At 43.0% G+C, this 16,740-nt stretch overlaps 1 protein-coding gene across 6 annotated transcripts in view; it reads left to right on the forward strand.

The window, feature by feature from the left end:
- The window catches only part of BAHCC1 (BAH domain and coiled-coil containing 1), a 124,684-nt gene that overhangs the window by 50,779 nt on the left and 57,165 nt on the right, over nucleotides 1-16,740 (forward strand). For all 6 annotated transcript variants that reach the window (XM_072112511.1, XM_072112510.1, XM_072112513.1 and 3 more), the window contains one exon: nucleotides 350-593. In XM_072112511.1, coding sequence (XP_071968612.1) covers nucleotides 440-593 — 154 coding nt within the window. In that variant the 5' untranslated portion in view covers nucleotides 350-439. The remainder of the gene's footprint in view (nucleotides 1-349; nucleotides 594-16,740) is intronic.

Consider the following 16,740-nt stretch of genomic DNA (forward strand, 5'->3'; position numbering starts at 1 on the left):
CAATAAAACGGTGAAAACGGTTTTCATATATCTTGTTCCGATGGTGGGATATGGCCCATTGAAGTTAAAGGTCCAAATCCTGATGCTGCACTACTGAGCGGTTCTGATAAAAGCCTGGTTACTTGTGATCAGTTAAATGCCGTGTTCTTAAGAGACGACGTGTGGACCCAAGACTCTCTTTATATCTATGTCTACACCTACAAAAATAAATTTTCGATGTCCCGAAGACCCTCAAGGTCACCATGTAGCTTCCACATGTAACATCCTGTTTTTAATCAAGCTACTTGCAATGTAACCTGGAGGGGTTGTATGTCATTTTTAATATTTATTTCTTCTTCCTTTCCTATAGAGAATGATACCGGAGCTTCAAGAGGAGCCCGGCAACGTTCCCGGGACTTCCCACTAAACAGTGCTACCCTAGATTTCTCTCCCTCCCGTGATGGACGGCCGGGAGTTTGTTCCCCCTCCTCATTTGAGTCACCGTGGAGCCGGCCGGATGAACCCACCTGCGGGCCACAGTGCGGTGCAACACCCAGGACACTTCCAGGCCACCAAATACTTCTCCTCTCCCCTCCCCATGGCAACCCACACTGGTAAGTGCCTTATTATTGTATTATTACACCAGGATCTTGGGAAATGGAAACAAGCCAGAAAGAACTGGAGATTGATAGATATTATAGGAAAGTCATCTGAACCAGTTTTATTTTGTCTAAACCTGACTGATCTAGAGAAGGATTGGAGGTGTTGGATTTTGACAGGCATGGGTCCGCCTTCCAAGAGGCGAGATGAGACTCTCGCCTCAGGCAGCACCTGCAGGAGTATCAGAAGCACACTAGGCCACCACAAAGCAAGACATGACACTTAAACAAATCCATTTACACTACTTACTAATTAGAGTAAGGATCTATTCACCATTGCCTTGCCTAGACTAGGATCTCTTTATATAGGCAGAGGACGCTTCATGATCAAGGGGGCAACTTTCTATATTCTCTTCAGGCACAAGGGAGGCTATGCTCACCTCTGGCTGTCTGTACATGGCAGACTCTGCGGTATCCTCAGGCACCAGGGAGGCTATGCTCACCTCTGGCTGTCTGTACATGGCAGACTGCGGTATCCTCAGGCACCAGGGAGGCTATGCTCACCCCTGGTTGTCTGTACATGGCAGACTGCGGTATCCTCAGGTACCAGGAAGGCTATGCTCACCCCTGGCTGTCTGTACATGGCAGACTGCGGTATCCTTAGGTACCAGGAAGGCTATGCTCACCTCTGGCTGTCTGTACATGGCAGACTCTGCGGTATCCTCAGGCACCAGGGAGGCTATGCTCACCCCTGGTTGTCTGTACATGGCAGACTGCGGTATCCTCAGGTACCAGGAAGGCTATGCTCACCTCTGGCTGTCTGTACATGGCAGACTCTGCGGTATCCTCGGGCACCAGGGAGGCTATGCTCACCTCTGGCTGTCTGGACATGGCAGACTCTGCGGTATCCTCAGGTACCAGGAAGGCTATGCTCACCTCTGGCTGTCTGTACATGGCAGACTCTGCGGTATCCTCAGGCACCAGGGAGGCTATGCTCACCTCTGGCTGTCTGGACATGGCAGACTCTGCGGTATCCTCAGGCACCAGGGAGGCTATGCTCACCTCTGGCTGTCTGGACATGGCAGACTCTGCGGTATCCTCAGGCACCAGGGAAGCTATGCTCACCTCTGGCTGTCTGGACATGGCAGACTCTGCGGTATCCTCAGGCACCAGGGAAGCTATGCTCACCTCTGGCTGTCTGGACATGGCAGACTGCGGTATCCTCAGGCACCAGGGAGGCTATGCTCACCTCTGGCTGTCTGTACATGGCAGACTGCGGTATCCTCAGGCACCAGGGAGGCTATGCTCACCTCTGGCTGTCTGTACATGGCAGACTCTGCGGTATCCTCAGGCACCAGGGAGGCTATGCTCACCTCTGGCTGTCTGTACATGGTAGACTCTGCGGTATCCTCAGGCACCAGGGAGGCTATGCTCACCTCTGGCTGTCTGTACATGGCAGACTCTGCGGTATCCTCAGGCACCAGGGAGGCTATGCTCACCTCTGGCTGTCTGTACATGGCAGACTCTGCGGTATCCTCAGGCACCAGGGAGGCTATGCTCACCTCTGGCTGTCTGTACATGGTAGACTCTGCGGTATCCTCAGGCACCAGGGAGGCTATGCTCACCTCTGGCTGTCTGTACATGGCAGACTCTGCGGTATCCTCAGGCACCAGGGAGGCTATGCTCACCCCTGGCTGTCTGTACATGGCAGACTGCGGTATCTTCAGGCACCAGGGAGGCTATGCTCACCCCTGGCTGTCTGTACATGGCAGACTGCGGTATCCTCAGGCACCAGGAAGGCTATGCTCATCCCATATCTTGTACCTCTGGTTGGAAGCTTCCACTGGAGGTGTCTGGTGGCTCTTCATTCTCGTTTCCTTCCGTTTCTGTGGTGGGAATGGCTAGTTGATAGGAGGTTTAAGAAATCTAATCGGTGAATGGATAGAGCGACGAATACATAGACTATTACAGTTGGATAGAGTCTGCGCGAGACTGTCACTCATTACGAGGGCTAGAAATAGGTGTAGAGTGATGGAGGGATGCATGGAAAAAGATTGAGTGATGGAAGTTTGAGAAAATAGAAACGTGGAGCTATTAAATAGACTATGAATCAGTAGAATGGTATAATAAAGAGCAAATGGAGATGGAGGAATAGAAAGAGCGAGTCAGTGATAGAATGATGAAGAGAGATATAATCGGTAAATAGAGAGACCACACGAGAGGAGTGAGTAGACAGAGAGAGTTGGACGGTTAGAGAGTGCTGAGACGCGTCACATTCAAATTTCCAGATTTGATCGACACCCCTCTAGTGTCTAGATAACGCCAAATCCATCGACATCTGCTTCCTTCATGATATACACTTGAGTTCTGACATATATAACTATGCAGTTATCTCGTGGTTTTCCCCAAAAGTCGTTTCTCGGGGGCGGGTCACCGGCATCCATGTTGTCTTGATGGATGGCGCGGATGAATTGATAAAAATAATTGCAATCTTGTGATGTTGGTGGACCGACCAATTTGCCGGCAGTCCATGTCCCGGAAGTCCATGTCCCGGATTGCCCAGCGGCATTAATACTAGTATAGTCTTGTAGAGGCTCGGATATGGTTTCCGACTTTTACACATGGTATATTTATCTTGACAACCTGGCTCGCCGCACGTCATATAAACAAAATTTCACTTGTATCAACAATTTATAAAAATTTTTAAAACTTACAAATGACTTTTGTATTATCAGGGGGCAGGAGGCAAAATCTGCTTTTTGTAGCGCTGCCTAACCATCTTTGCCTTGATTATCTTTCTAAATGGCCTTTGGCACCCTCCGACAACTTTAACGCTAAATTCATTTGTCTTTCAAATACGTTTTCTTTTGATAATTTTTTTTTTTTTTTTGGACTCTTTCATCAATGGTTTGATTTTTCTTTTTAGTTTTCCATCTTGAGAATGTAGTACGACCACATGTGGATAAAACAAAGCATCTTGGGGGGGGGGAATTATTATACATAGGCACATGGCCAGCGTATGATGGGAACCCCGACACCCGCTGGATCTATCAGAAGGCTCAGGCATCTTGATGGGTCAAACGGGGGTTACTCCACTGGGCAATTCTGCGCCAGGTCCGGCCTTTTGCTGAATTCTGTTATATTCCTTTAAGCCGCACCAGGCCCACTCGACCACTGGGCATTCCAGCTTGGTCTGGAGGTTGCGTCAGGGGGAAACGATTTTTGTCTGTGCACCAATAAGTGTGCTTTTTGCCAGAATTTTTGTATGCCAGAAAATTGGTGTAGATGCTCTGCCCAATCGGATGGCTGGGGCCCCGGATGGCTGGGGCCCCGGATGGCTGGGGCCCCGGATGGCTGGGGCCCCGTATCGCTCCTTCACAATATTCGGAAATGGTTTTGTGACTTGGCTTAACTCTTCATTGCCCATCTAGCCCAAGTCTCTCTGGGATGAGCGCTTGGGGTCTAAAATGTATCATAACTTACATCTACTACACAGATATTTTTAACCGACTTTATCGGTTTCTGGAGATCCCCTTCATCTATCTCTTAGTAACTGTGTAATTATTAAGAAAAAAAGCTACAGAAAAGAAATTATTGATTTGTCTGTGACTGTGGGCTATATAGAAATATTAGCCATAAAATAATATATAAACATTAGTCAGGAGGGACATCAAATTATGAAGACCATATACAGACCACGGGCAACACATTCTTTTTGATACTACACCCGTGGCAAACTTATTAAGGTTTTTTAAATGTTTTCTGTTGTTTTTAGTAACCACAAGTATATATATCTAATGTGTATATTAAAAATACATTTTGTTTTGTGCTTTTAATAATCACAAGTAATTTTCTTATATATCTGTGTATATTTTTTTTACTTAAATTTGTCCATATAATCTTTGACCTTTTCCATTTTTTGTAAATATTCCCTTTTTTCGTTTCTTAAACCTTCTATTTTTCCTGTGCGTTTTCACCCAGAAAAGCTGCCTCTGTTTGTTTTAAAAATAACTTTTAAATACGAGTCTTTACTTTTCTTTCTAAGAACTGCATTTCCCTACTAAAAATATACTCCCCGGTAGCATTTTGTCTCGGGAGATGCCCTCCGCCGACCTCTTATATGCAGAAGATAAACATTGGATGAGTCTGGGTCTGTGTGTAGGTGCATATAGCTGTGTTTTCTCCAGTGTTTTTATGGAATTCTGCCAATGTTTTTGAATCGGAATTTTTCAAATGTTTTTTTTTTTTGAAATTTTTTTCTTTTGTATCCCGTTCTTGCTGAATGCCAGGTTTAACCTACTTTTTGTTTACTGCGTTGCTTTTCACATGGTAGTCAGTTTTAGAATAACACAGTAACTGTTATTGCTGCCGGCTTGATGAGCTGTGAATTCTAATGAATTTCTCTGTGCTATAATGGGATTACAATTAGCGCATGGATTAAACGGTGCCATGAAAATCACCAACACTGAGTATTACCAGTTGGGAGAGTGGTGACAACAATGTCCTGTGTGTCTCCGAAGAGAAAGCCACCAACCTATGTCTGGCTTCCATTGTGTAGGGCGTAGACTTTGGGTACATGAGTGTAGTTCTTTCTTATTTGATTTACAATAAAGACTGGCAGATGTTTTGGAAAAGGGGGGGAAAAAAATTGTCACGTTCGTTTTTAATTTTGCTAGATAATTATTATTATTATTTTTTTTTTTTTTTTTTTTTTTACTATGCAAAAAAATTAAATTTTTGGGCATTTTTTTTTTTTTTTAATTTATTTGAATTTCCAATTTTTATTTAGTTTTGTTCTGGTCTGAATTTTACTGGATGTTTTTTTTTTTTTTTAAATTTTTATTTTGGTTTAGAATTTTTGCCAGGCGTATCAAAATTTTCAGCTTTGGACGGTAACTGTTTTTCTTGGCGATTTTTTTTTTTTTTTTTTTTGAGAATTTTTTTTTTATTTGCCTGTATTTTCCAGGGAGGAATGGGTTACATAAAAGAAGTAATTCTGTGAATGAGCAGTTAATTAATTCAATCTGAAAGTGTTGCTGTGAGATATAAGTGGCTCGAATTCTGGCACCATTCCACGCAGTGTAGCCAGGAATATCACACACCCTTTTTAAAGCCTGTGGTGATTTCTTATTATGGACGTTCTCAATAATTTACCTGACATGATCTGTGTGGATCTACCTGCAGAACAGAGTCTAACGTAGAAAATTAATTTTATGGTTAGATCCCCTCCAGGAAGGCGTGGGGCCGAATTAATACCGTCAAGAATCCCAAAATAATTTTTTTTTCACAATGGAGTCCACATTTTTGGGGAGTTCTCAGATGAAAGGAAGTTTTATTGATCTCTTGTTGTGAACCATTGGATAAAATGTATTCTCTAGTATATATACAATATATATCTATAGTGTCTGTATTGGTAGCCATATTACAGCGTTTAGTACTTCCTTAAAGGATGAGGGATCGTTCTTGATGCATTGCTTCTTATGGTGGGAACAACATAACCAAACCCTTGTTTGGCCAACAGCTATTCCTCGCGACTCCTACTGCTTCACAGATCTCCTAGAGAAAGTTCAGTGGCGTATTTGTTCCTTACGGCTGAAACAGGTCGATGTTTTGTGGTCAACCTAAGGCGAGGTTCACACTGGGCTTCTGGTTTTTGTTGGCGTGAATAGTTTAGAACATTTTTGTCCTTATGTTGATGTTCCTTGGTGGAAACCAAGCTTAATGTTTTGTATCGAAGGTTGATCATAATTTGGTCAATGACTAGATTACATGGACCAACATCTGACTATCACTAAATCCACGTGTAGCTATAGTTGGGGTTGTCAAACTCTCTATATCCTTAGTTTTTGGGGATGAGAACATATTTGGGTTGGTGTTTCTCAATGTTTTCCAGTCAACCTGTCCAACAAGTTGACAAGCCAAAACTTTTTTTTTTTTTGGTCCTTCAGACCTGGTGGGATCTTTATTGTTGTGCAAGGTCTGGTATACTCTAGCACCATGTGTTAAGAATATCTTTCAAACCCAGTGCACTTCACGTCTAGATTTCATCTGCACTTCCCAATGTCAACACTTACAGTGGGTAACCTTCATCTATTGTTAGAAGACCACAAGGGCAGAATTCTACTCCGTTATTTTGGTCACAAGTTTTGTCTTTCTTTTTTTTAAGTTCAACTGAAAAAGCTGATTTATTTTGCATATGTTTTTGTCTTCGATGATGGTCTATGGCCAAAAATCGTGAGGCATTGTTTTAAGTATTCCCATAATTGCCATATATTGACCTGAAACTTTTTGCCTTCTCAAGTTTCAAGATATACCAGTCAAGGTCATAGATTTGTAGAAATCTTGTTGACTTTGGGTCTACCGGTTCATGGGCCAAAGAGATCTTGGAATTTATGTGCTCTGGTTTGCTCTCTAGATTTGGGCACTGAATGGCTCTTGTCTATTGATATGTGTGAGGTTGACTAACAACCTTGGACCATTCCCTCTTGAAAATAAAGTTGCCAGTTGACTTGTATTGTCTGGACCATTATAGATGAAGATCATGGTTACTTTAGGTGAATACGGCAATGCAAAGCTTGGTGGTCATGTCATATGACCCAATTCACAGTGTGGCAGGGTCATCCACACACATTGCTATCAATGTGACACCGTTCTGCGGACCACAGTTAATAGCACTTGTCACATAGTATCATTGTAATATGTCTGTCATCACATGTGTCCGCAATTCCTCCCATTGCATGCATCTCCCCCCCCACTACTTCCATCCCCAACTTTGCATGCAATCCTTGTATTTATTTTGCCATAAATTAAGGAATATAATCAATATTTAGAAAGGACAGATAGATTTATTCCATTTGCATAAACAGATTGAGTGGCTGTTTAGCCGATATTTCAGCATGTCAGCCTGTTTTATTGGACAAATTGATTTATGACTGAGGTAGAACGGATTGGAGGAGACTCCGGTGCTGATAGGAAGGAGATTTAGAGGGACAGAGGAGAGAAGGAGCGTAGAGGGATGGGGTCGCGGGAGTCTCGCTCCTTCCAAGATATGTTCTTTACTATGTGATTCAGAAATGTTTCCAATCCCCCAGTGTAGTGTAATAGGAAAACTTTTCATTTTTACAGTCATTCCTATCATCTTTATAGTAAGACTTAGTCATGGCCACCTACTTTGCTATCCCGTGTTGTACAAGACTACCATATGGTATGATCAGTGATCGTCCTCTGTGTAGGATTTCCTTTTGTCTCTTCTAGGTCTTGCCCAAAAATTACTGGCTCTTGAGCCTAATGTTGAGTAAAAGTTAATCTAGAATAAAGACAATGGGGCACATTTTCTTACCCGGTCCCTATGCGATCCCCGATCCGGAATGTCCGGCGAGGATGAAGTCTGCCGCAATTCACTAAGAGTGTGCGCCCGATATCCTGCATGTGTCGGTTCCCCGCTCAGGTCCACCGGAGTTCGCCTTCCTCTTCCCGATGCATGTAAGTGCTTGGCTTGCGACACAATTTAAAATGTTAAATCCTGCACGTTGTCTGAATCCGTCGGGTCATCCAACGGCCCGCCCACCGGTTAGTGTCGCGTGAAAGCTTGCTCCATTGCGACACAATCCAATCGTGCACGACGGTAAACCCGACGGAAATGTGGCTGCGGGACCTAGTCGCCGAAAACGTTGGAAAGCCTGACGGAAATGTGAATAAGCCCCAATGTTCTTCGTATGAGAGTTGGCTCCTCAGCATAAATTCCTGACATATTTTGGTAATTTGGTTACAATTATCATAAGTCAAAAACCTGGCACTACTTCAGGGGACACAATGAATTTAGAACTTCCCACCCCCAGTAGGGGCAAGCAATGTTCTGTTACTCCCAGGATCTGATTATACTATAGAGGAGCATTTAATAGAGGTCACAATATAACAAAATACCAAAATATTAGCCGGCCATACAACCATTCCTACTAAAAACCCTTCCAGGAGGGTTCTTCAATTTTTGCCTGGGGTTGTAGATACATTTGCTGACTTCTGGATTGCCCCTTTATCCGGCTAGACCTCCATTGTACTACTCCTTCTCATTAATTTAATGTAAGTAATTCATGAAACTGGACACACAGACCGACCTGTAATCAAAGCCCTTGTAACCTAACACGTGGACGATGAGGTCACCACTTACTCCAGTACACGTATGATTCTGCATGTACGTTACATGATACCGGGTAAGAATATACCGCTCCATCATAGGGAAATGAATCGCTAGCTGGAGATGCCTTAGGCTTCATAAATAAATGAGTGCGTGCAGCTTTCCTCTGCAGGCCCCTCATGAAATCTCATTTTTACAACACAAGTGGTTACCATGGGCTTTTAGATGGATTTGTCCTAGCCTTGAACCTTTACAGTTGTCTTTCAGGGGTTGCTTAAAGGGAGAGTCTCTACGCAAGTGATTTTAACATTTACTAGACCTTTCCCGTTAATATGTCCAAGAGCAAAACATCTGATAAAATAAGTTTTGTGTAAATATGTTTTTTCTCCTTATCTGAATATCACTCCCATCATGCCTCAGGAGGCACAGATTTCATTTTTTTTGTTGGGAGGAGCTTTCTTCTTTACTCCTTACCTCCGCCTAGTGGATAAAACTTGTATACACGTATAGTTACTCTTATCTTGTAAATATGGGCACTGCACAGTACTACAACTCCTATCAAGTATATATGAGCACAACACAGTACTACTACTCCTATCCCAAATATATGGGCTCAGCACAGTACTACTGATCCTATCCTGTATATATGGACACAGCACAGTACAACTACTCCTATACTGTATATATGTACACAGCACAGTACTACTACTCCTATCCTGTATATATGGGCACAGCACAGTACTACTACTCCTATCCTGTATATATGGGAACAGCACAGTACTACTACTCCTATCCTGTATATATGGGCGGGGCACAGTACTACTACTCCTATCTTGTATATATGGGCGCAGCACAGTACAACTACTCCTATCCTATATATATGGGCACAGCACGGTACTACTACTCCTATCCTATATATATGGGCACAGCACGGTACTACTACTCCTATACTGTATATATGGGCACAGCACAGTACAACTACTCCTATCCTGTATATATGGGTACAGTACAGTATTACTACACCTATCCTGTATATATGGACACGGCACAGTACTACTACTCCTATCCTGTGTATATATGGACACGGCACAGTACTACTACTCCTATCCTGTGTATATATGGACATGGCACAGTACTACTACTCCTATCCTGTGTATATATGGACATGGCACAGTACTACTATTCCTATCCTGTGTATATATGGACACGGCACAGTACTACTACTCCTATCCTGTGTATATATGGACACGGCACAGTACTACTACTCCTATCCTGTGTATATATGGACACGGCACAGTACTACTACTCCTATCCTGTGTATATATGGACACGGCACAGTAGTACTACTCCTATCCTGTGTATATATGGACACGGCACAGTAGTACTACTCCTATCCTGTGTATATATGGACACGGCACAGTACTACTACTCCTATCCTGTGTATATATGGACACGGCACAGTAGTACTACTCCTATCCTGTGTATATATGGACACGGCACAGTAGTACTACTCCTATCCTGTGTATATATGGACACGGCACAGTACTACTACTCCTATCCTGTGTATATATGGACACGGCACAGTACTACTACTCCTATCCTGTGTATATATGGACACGGCACAGTACTACTACTCCTATCCTGTGTATATATGGACACGGCACAGTACTACTACTCCTATCCTGTGTATATATGGACACGGCACAGTACTACTACTCCTATCCTGTGTATATATGGACACGGCACAGTACTACCTCTGAGAGATGGGGGATTTGAATGACCCAGTCCTGAGTAATCCCGCCACTATGTATTTATGTGGAATGCCTCCCACCATTCTGTACAGGTGCGGGGACGTGGTGTGCGTGATCAGATGTTTATTGTCTTATCTCAAAAGAAAATGAAGATTTAATTGTGATTTATTGTTGAGAAGGCTTTGATTTTTGTTTTTGGTTTCTTGCTTGACGAACAAAGGAATGAAATCTTCTGGAAAAATGAAGAAAAACCAGATTGCCCCACTCTTCGTAGGCTTTTGGGAGAAAGTTGAGCGCTCTTCAGTGGCGCTGTAATCTCTGACGGTTGAGAGATCTAAAATGAGATAATTAGACAATACAAACTGTGGAAGGGCTCCTCACACTATCTCTTCTACACAATTTTGAAAAGCTTGTAGGAAAATGATAATTATAAGTTCTGGTATAATTTTTATTATCCAGTTTGCTTTTTTTTTTGGTTAAATTTTGTATTTTTTTTTTTTTCCTGCTGGATTAAATAAAAAAAAATTCCATAGCCAAAACTTCTTTAACCAAAAAGCGTTTCATATATTTACTTTAGATTTTAATGTAACATCTGATGAGGTGTCTTTTTGGTACCGCACAAAAATTTAAACTAGACATTTAAAGAAATGTACTGTATGAAACCTACAAGGGTCCTTAACAAATCTGTAGCACAAGAAAAATGCTTCTTTCTCTACTTATCGAGTTCTTTTCCTAATCCCCCTTTTTGCTAGCCTGACATTCACTCTGGAGTAATGATATGTATCTCCTTGAGGTATCAGATTCTATAGAAGTCTTATGGAGTGCTGCTGTTTTTATTTTGTCCTAAGTGCTTTATTCACAGCAGTCCATGAAAGTATTTCTTAAGGTTCTATATTACCCTGCTGATACTGCCGAGTAAGAGCAAAGGTGAACCTGAACTCTCTGCTGGCTGAGACCAGCTATGGAAGAGCACCCCCCCCTCCCCATCCAGTAGTTGTTATATATGTTATATGTTATATGTGTAAAAGGTCATTTTTAAAGCAAGTCGATTCTCCATACTGACATAAGATGTGAAAAGACAATAAGTGTCAACTACTGCTTTGTAGCAGGTGACTGCACCCCTGATGCCGCCCATATCTTGGTGCAGGTGCTGATGCCTGAGGCAAGAGGCTCAACTCGCCTCATGGCTGGTGCACCCATTAGTAAGGGAGTGATGAAGCAGATACTTCTCTACTTTCCTTGTGCAGCGTAGGGAGGCATCCTAAGAGCTAGTCTCCACCCACTATGCACTGGAATATTAGTGCCATCTGGGCAATACTGATAAATATGAAGACTCCGCCACCAGGCCTTGTGGGCTGGACTGATCTATGGCAGTCTGAACAGGTACTTGCGTACACATCTAGATTTTTTTTTTTTTCACATGTAAAATACTATCCAGTCTTTCTATGCACTGTGTAAGGATAGATTTACTAGCTGGCATTTGGTTTTGTCATCGCCATGCGCTGCTACAGTATACGGGGGAGCTATACAAACATAAGGCAGTCTGTCTATACATCATAGCTGGTTAATGTACAGGAGCACCGCTCTATTACAGAAACTTTCTTTCACCAACCATGCGTTGCCAGCCGTCGTCTGACTAATACCCCTTGTTCTGTACACAGTACGGACGCTATAAGCATCGGGTTTCTATGCCACGTTTTCACCAAGCCAACTTGCGGCCTGGCGCTGCCAGCTCATGCTTCTCGCTGCCTTCTTGACCCATTGCTTTCTTTTTTTCGACTCTACAGCCTTGTTCACATTAACCGTGAAGGGCAGAAATTATCCGGCAGCCCCTCGGGGAGATGAATTTGTGAAGCGGAGAGTGTTACCAACTGATTTAAGCTTGCAATTCCCGGCTCAAACAGCCCTTTAAATGATTAAATGGCATTGCAAAAAGTGTTATCTGTAGTGATGACTGCGCCTCGCCGTTTATTATGCCTAATGTATTGGGCTTTTTCATTTATTTATTCTGTGATTGTAATATTTGTTGTGGAACACATGCAATCAAATGTGCCCCTGCCCTTTCCTCCTCCCCTACTCTCCCGTCTTAAAGGGACATGACACCTAATCTCGGCCGCTTGTACCAGTCTGATGATATAGGACAAGCAGCTGTGGACAACAACATGGCTGCCCCCTCTCCGATAAACAGTGCCCCCCTCTGCACGCAGTTTGCATCTGCAATTACAGCTTGACTTTAATTGAATGAAATAGCACAATACTTCAGATTTTTGCAGCTACGTGTTCATTTTTTTTACAATGATCAATTTTTTCTGAACTTGGGGGAATGAAGTCCCAGCCAGACTCTCCTGGAATATTTCACATCCATTGGGTGCTTGGATGTTGGCTGCTTTGTCAGAAATTTGACTGACAACAGGGAACAAAAGAACTTATAAACACATATGGTTTCTTTCTACCACAAAATAGTACCTTGGGGTATGTTCACTTGGAAAGTGAATGGGATTTTCCAGTGAAAAGGGAGAAGATGTAGCTGATGGCCTCCTGTCGATTTTAGGGGAAAGGGATTTTGGCACGCAATTTCCTGACTGAAATTGTGTTCCAAAATCTGCCATATGAACATGCCCTGAGGGACTAGTAGACCTTGGGGTTGCTATGCGGCCTTGAGACGGTTTTATATTATCCCATCGACCCCTTAGTTATTTTGATAACTTAACACACAACCCTTATGACTTCAGGTGAAATATCTGCTGCTGTATTTGTCGGTGGAGAAATTATAATATTTGCTTAGGAACCTTCTCTATTATGTGAATGTTAAATTTAGTATCGGCGTCCCTTTAAGAGCCGGTCTTGTTCCCGGAGAAGGAAGGCAGTGATGGGGTTAACACGGTAGGTGACTCATGGTGAGGTTAGGGAATCTCTGGCTGACAGTATACGCAGGAATGTCTCTTACATCACAGCTCATTCATTCATTAGTATTTAGGAGTCAGGAAACACAGGAGTGTGAGTCTGGAGCAGAGCTGGCCAGCAATGTCTGCTCATTGGCGCTGTATTTTTAATTTTTTAAAGTTTATTAATGGATTTTTTTGCGAAGAGTAGGAAATAATACATGTTGTCAGGGCTTTTATGAAAATGGCCCATAGCAACCAATTGCTCTGCAGCTTTCATTTAGCATGAGGGCTTTTTGAAATGAAATAACTGCTGTGATTGGTTGCTCTGGACAATAACAAATATACTAAAAGGAAAGCTGGGCTGTTTCTGCCAGCAACCAATGTCTGTGCAGCTTTCATTTGCTACAGAACTCTAGTGAAAAGAGAGCTGTGCTGTGATAAGCCGTGGCATCCAATTACGACTAGGCTTTAGTTTAAAATGGCAATTTTGTGAATTGAACGCAGCATTGTGATTGGTTATAGTTTTCAATGGAGAGCTCTTGGTTTTATACATTTTAGTCCATTTGGGCATTATATGGACCACCCGCATCATTTTTCCACCCAAGGTTGATCCACTTAAATATTGGGCGCATTACATGTATTGGAGTATCGGTTGAAATTTAGCTCAGTTAGGGCCATGTCCCCTTTTCGATAACTTACACCCATTTTTGACAATGTGCCCCTCACACCCCTATTGTGGGATATGACCACCATATAAGGTGCATTTCATACCCTTGGTGTATGGGGCTTCATTGCTATCTTTGGGTTGGAAGTTCTCAAACGTAGACAAAGCGGTGCGTGTGGCACCAGCCTAAGGTTGATACCACTCGTGGCGTTTTTGGTCCGTTTTCAAGCATGCTTTTGCAGTCCGTTAAGAAACGCATGGGTTTTTAAATTCATCCGTTTTTACAGTTTTCCAAATTTTATTAAGATAAATAGGTTCAACGCAGCCAAACGCATGGTAAACGGAAAAAACTCCATGCGCTTTAAAAACGTATGCTTAAAAACGGACCAAAAACCTGCGTTACTGCCAGTAGAATGCAAACTATTGTTCTCTGTGATCATCCGTTTTTACACTTTTTGATTTGTAATAAGTAACAAGAACACGCGCAATCATTCACAGACATACTCCCCTCTGTTAGGTGCACCGACCCTTTTTAAGATGTCATAATACCCATTATTAGCTATAAGGGGTGCAACCCTACCACTAAAGCCTATATTCTATATATTGCTAAATTTTTATATCGAGTCATCTTTGGCACTGTATAGGTTAAGCGGCCCTTGGGGTGGCAGCCGACAGATGGATAATAGATCATCTGTGTGTGATTCCAGGATTTAATAATAGTAGGATTCCTTTTCTTTGGGATCGGCCATCCCCAGTGGATGTGACACACCCGCTGGCAGCCCATTTTTAGTCTTATTTGCCTGTTTCTAAAATTTTTCTCCCTATTATGGGTACAAATATGGACAGCTCCGTGCCGCCGCCATTCCCATGTAAGTGTGCTAGGGAAACCTTACAAGGCAGGTAGTGTAATAGGAACATTACCGGAATCTGATATTGGTGCAGTGAAAGGGTTAAAACTCGTAATCTGGGCCTGGCGCATTCGGCATTGTGAATGCAGATATATTATATAGTATATATTAACGTACTCGGCTCCGCTGTGTAGCGCAGTCTGTGTTGGCTTTTATATGTGTCATTTAGAGGAGAGTTTTGGGGAGTTTCCAGGTTCCGGCCACTGACCTCATACAGGAATTTTGAAATTGGTTATAGGTACATTTCTAAGTTTCCAGAGCTCTGCTTGCAGTCAGTGAGTGAGGGTAATCCCTGATTACCTGTAGCAAGGATACTACACTGTCCTGATAGTATCTATTGGAGATAAGTGAAGGTTTTGTTACAATGTGTCAGTTCCCTCTGTATGGTAACATTTCCTGCATCTGTGTGTGTTGGATATGACACAAATGTGAGAAATGCGTCACTATGCTGACAGCATGCAGAGGATCTGAAATTGATAAATAAGAAAGTTGTAGGGTATCTTCTAAATCTGCTTGCTGTCATCTGTTCATCACAAGTTACTATCTTGTTCTAAAAATGCCCTGACACACTGAAACAAATCCTGAAGCCGTCTAAGGCGGATGTGATCAGAATAGGAACAATGTTTCCACTCACTGACAGCACACCAAGATCTTGACATTGGTGAGCAGATAGTATGCAATGTACAACTGTGATCTTCTGAAAGTATAACTCTGCTTCCTGTCAGTGAAAGAATCAATAGAGATTTTAATTTAAGCATGTTAGTCCCGATTTGTACCCACTTTACTGTTTTGTTTCAGTGCGTCAGTGCCTTCTTTTAGAACATCTCCGGTATCGGTACAGGAACAATTTTTTCCGTTCCCTGACAGCAAGCGGAGATATACAATGTGAAGTATTTGCATAATTGTAGACGAAGGTCTGGCTGCAATATTGGATACCGTCCAGTGACTTGTGTGTGGCGCTGATTTTGGTGCTGCCAGTCTGTGGGCAGTCCACTCCACGCCCGGCTCTGATTTATTACAGTCTATAGAAGAGGACCATGCCGTAACCACAGGATCTTCTGATTCCGATTTCTGGCCAAAGCCACTTGTGCAGGGGAACAGGTCGTGTGAAGGGGCAGCGCGATGTGTTGTGCATGTGTGTGAACGCTGCAGACTGAGCCTGGGAACCTGGAACGCTGGTGCGGGCTGAGCGACTGCACCTCTGGGACTAGCCCTTTAAGAGGCGGTGGGGGTGTGGGATCCTAAGACCCAGCTTCGTTCTCAGGAACCCGCAGACGGCCCCAGTCCCGGGTTCCTTCAACGCTTCTCTTGCAATCTGGAGGCTTCTCCTTTCTCACTCTTTTAAATGAAAGCAAATGTTGTTGTGTCTGTTTCCCATCCTGCTCTTGCACCAACAATAGTGTGGCGTTAGGGGGCGCTAGAGTCTCCACACGGCTCCATACGTGACCTCTGGTGCCATACGTGTGTCCTGTGTTCCTCTATAGAAGTTGGCTTGGGTCACAAAGGAGGTGGGCTTCTCTATAAAATATAAGGGGGGGAGGTCTATTATTATTACACATGTGTGGGAAATATGGCTGTGTGCGTCTCCCAGATATTTGTGCTCATGTGTCTGCCAGAGGCTCGAGATTCGGATATCATTTGTGGACTGCAGCGTTTCCCCTTTAAACTGAGAAAAATAAAAAAAAATTATGCCAAAAGTTTTTCTCTATAATTGTGAAGCTTTGAGGAATTTTCTATTTTTAGAAATTTCCACTCTGCTTTCCCTGTTTCCTGAATGACACTTGCCTTTTTATGTAGCGATGAATGTCCTTTCTCTAACC

The sequence above is a fragment of the Engystomops pustulosus genome, chromosome 6 (genome assembly GCF_040894005.1).
Source record: "Engystomops pustulosus chromosome 6, aEngPut4.maternal, whole genome shotgun sequence".
Taxonomy (NCBI): Eukaryota; Metazoa; Chordata; class Amphibia; order Anura; family Leptodactylidae; genus Engystomops; species Engystomops pustulosus.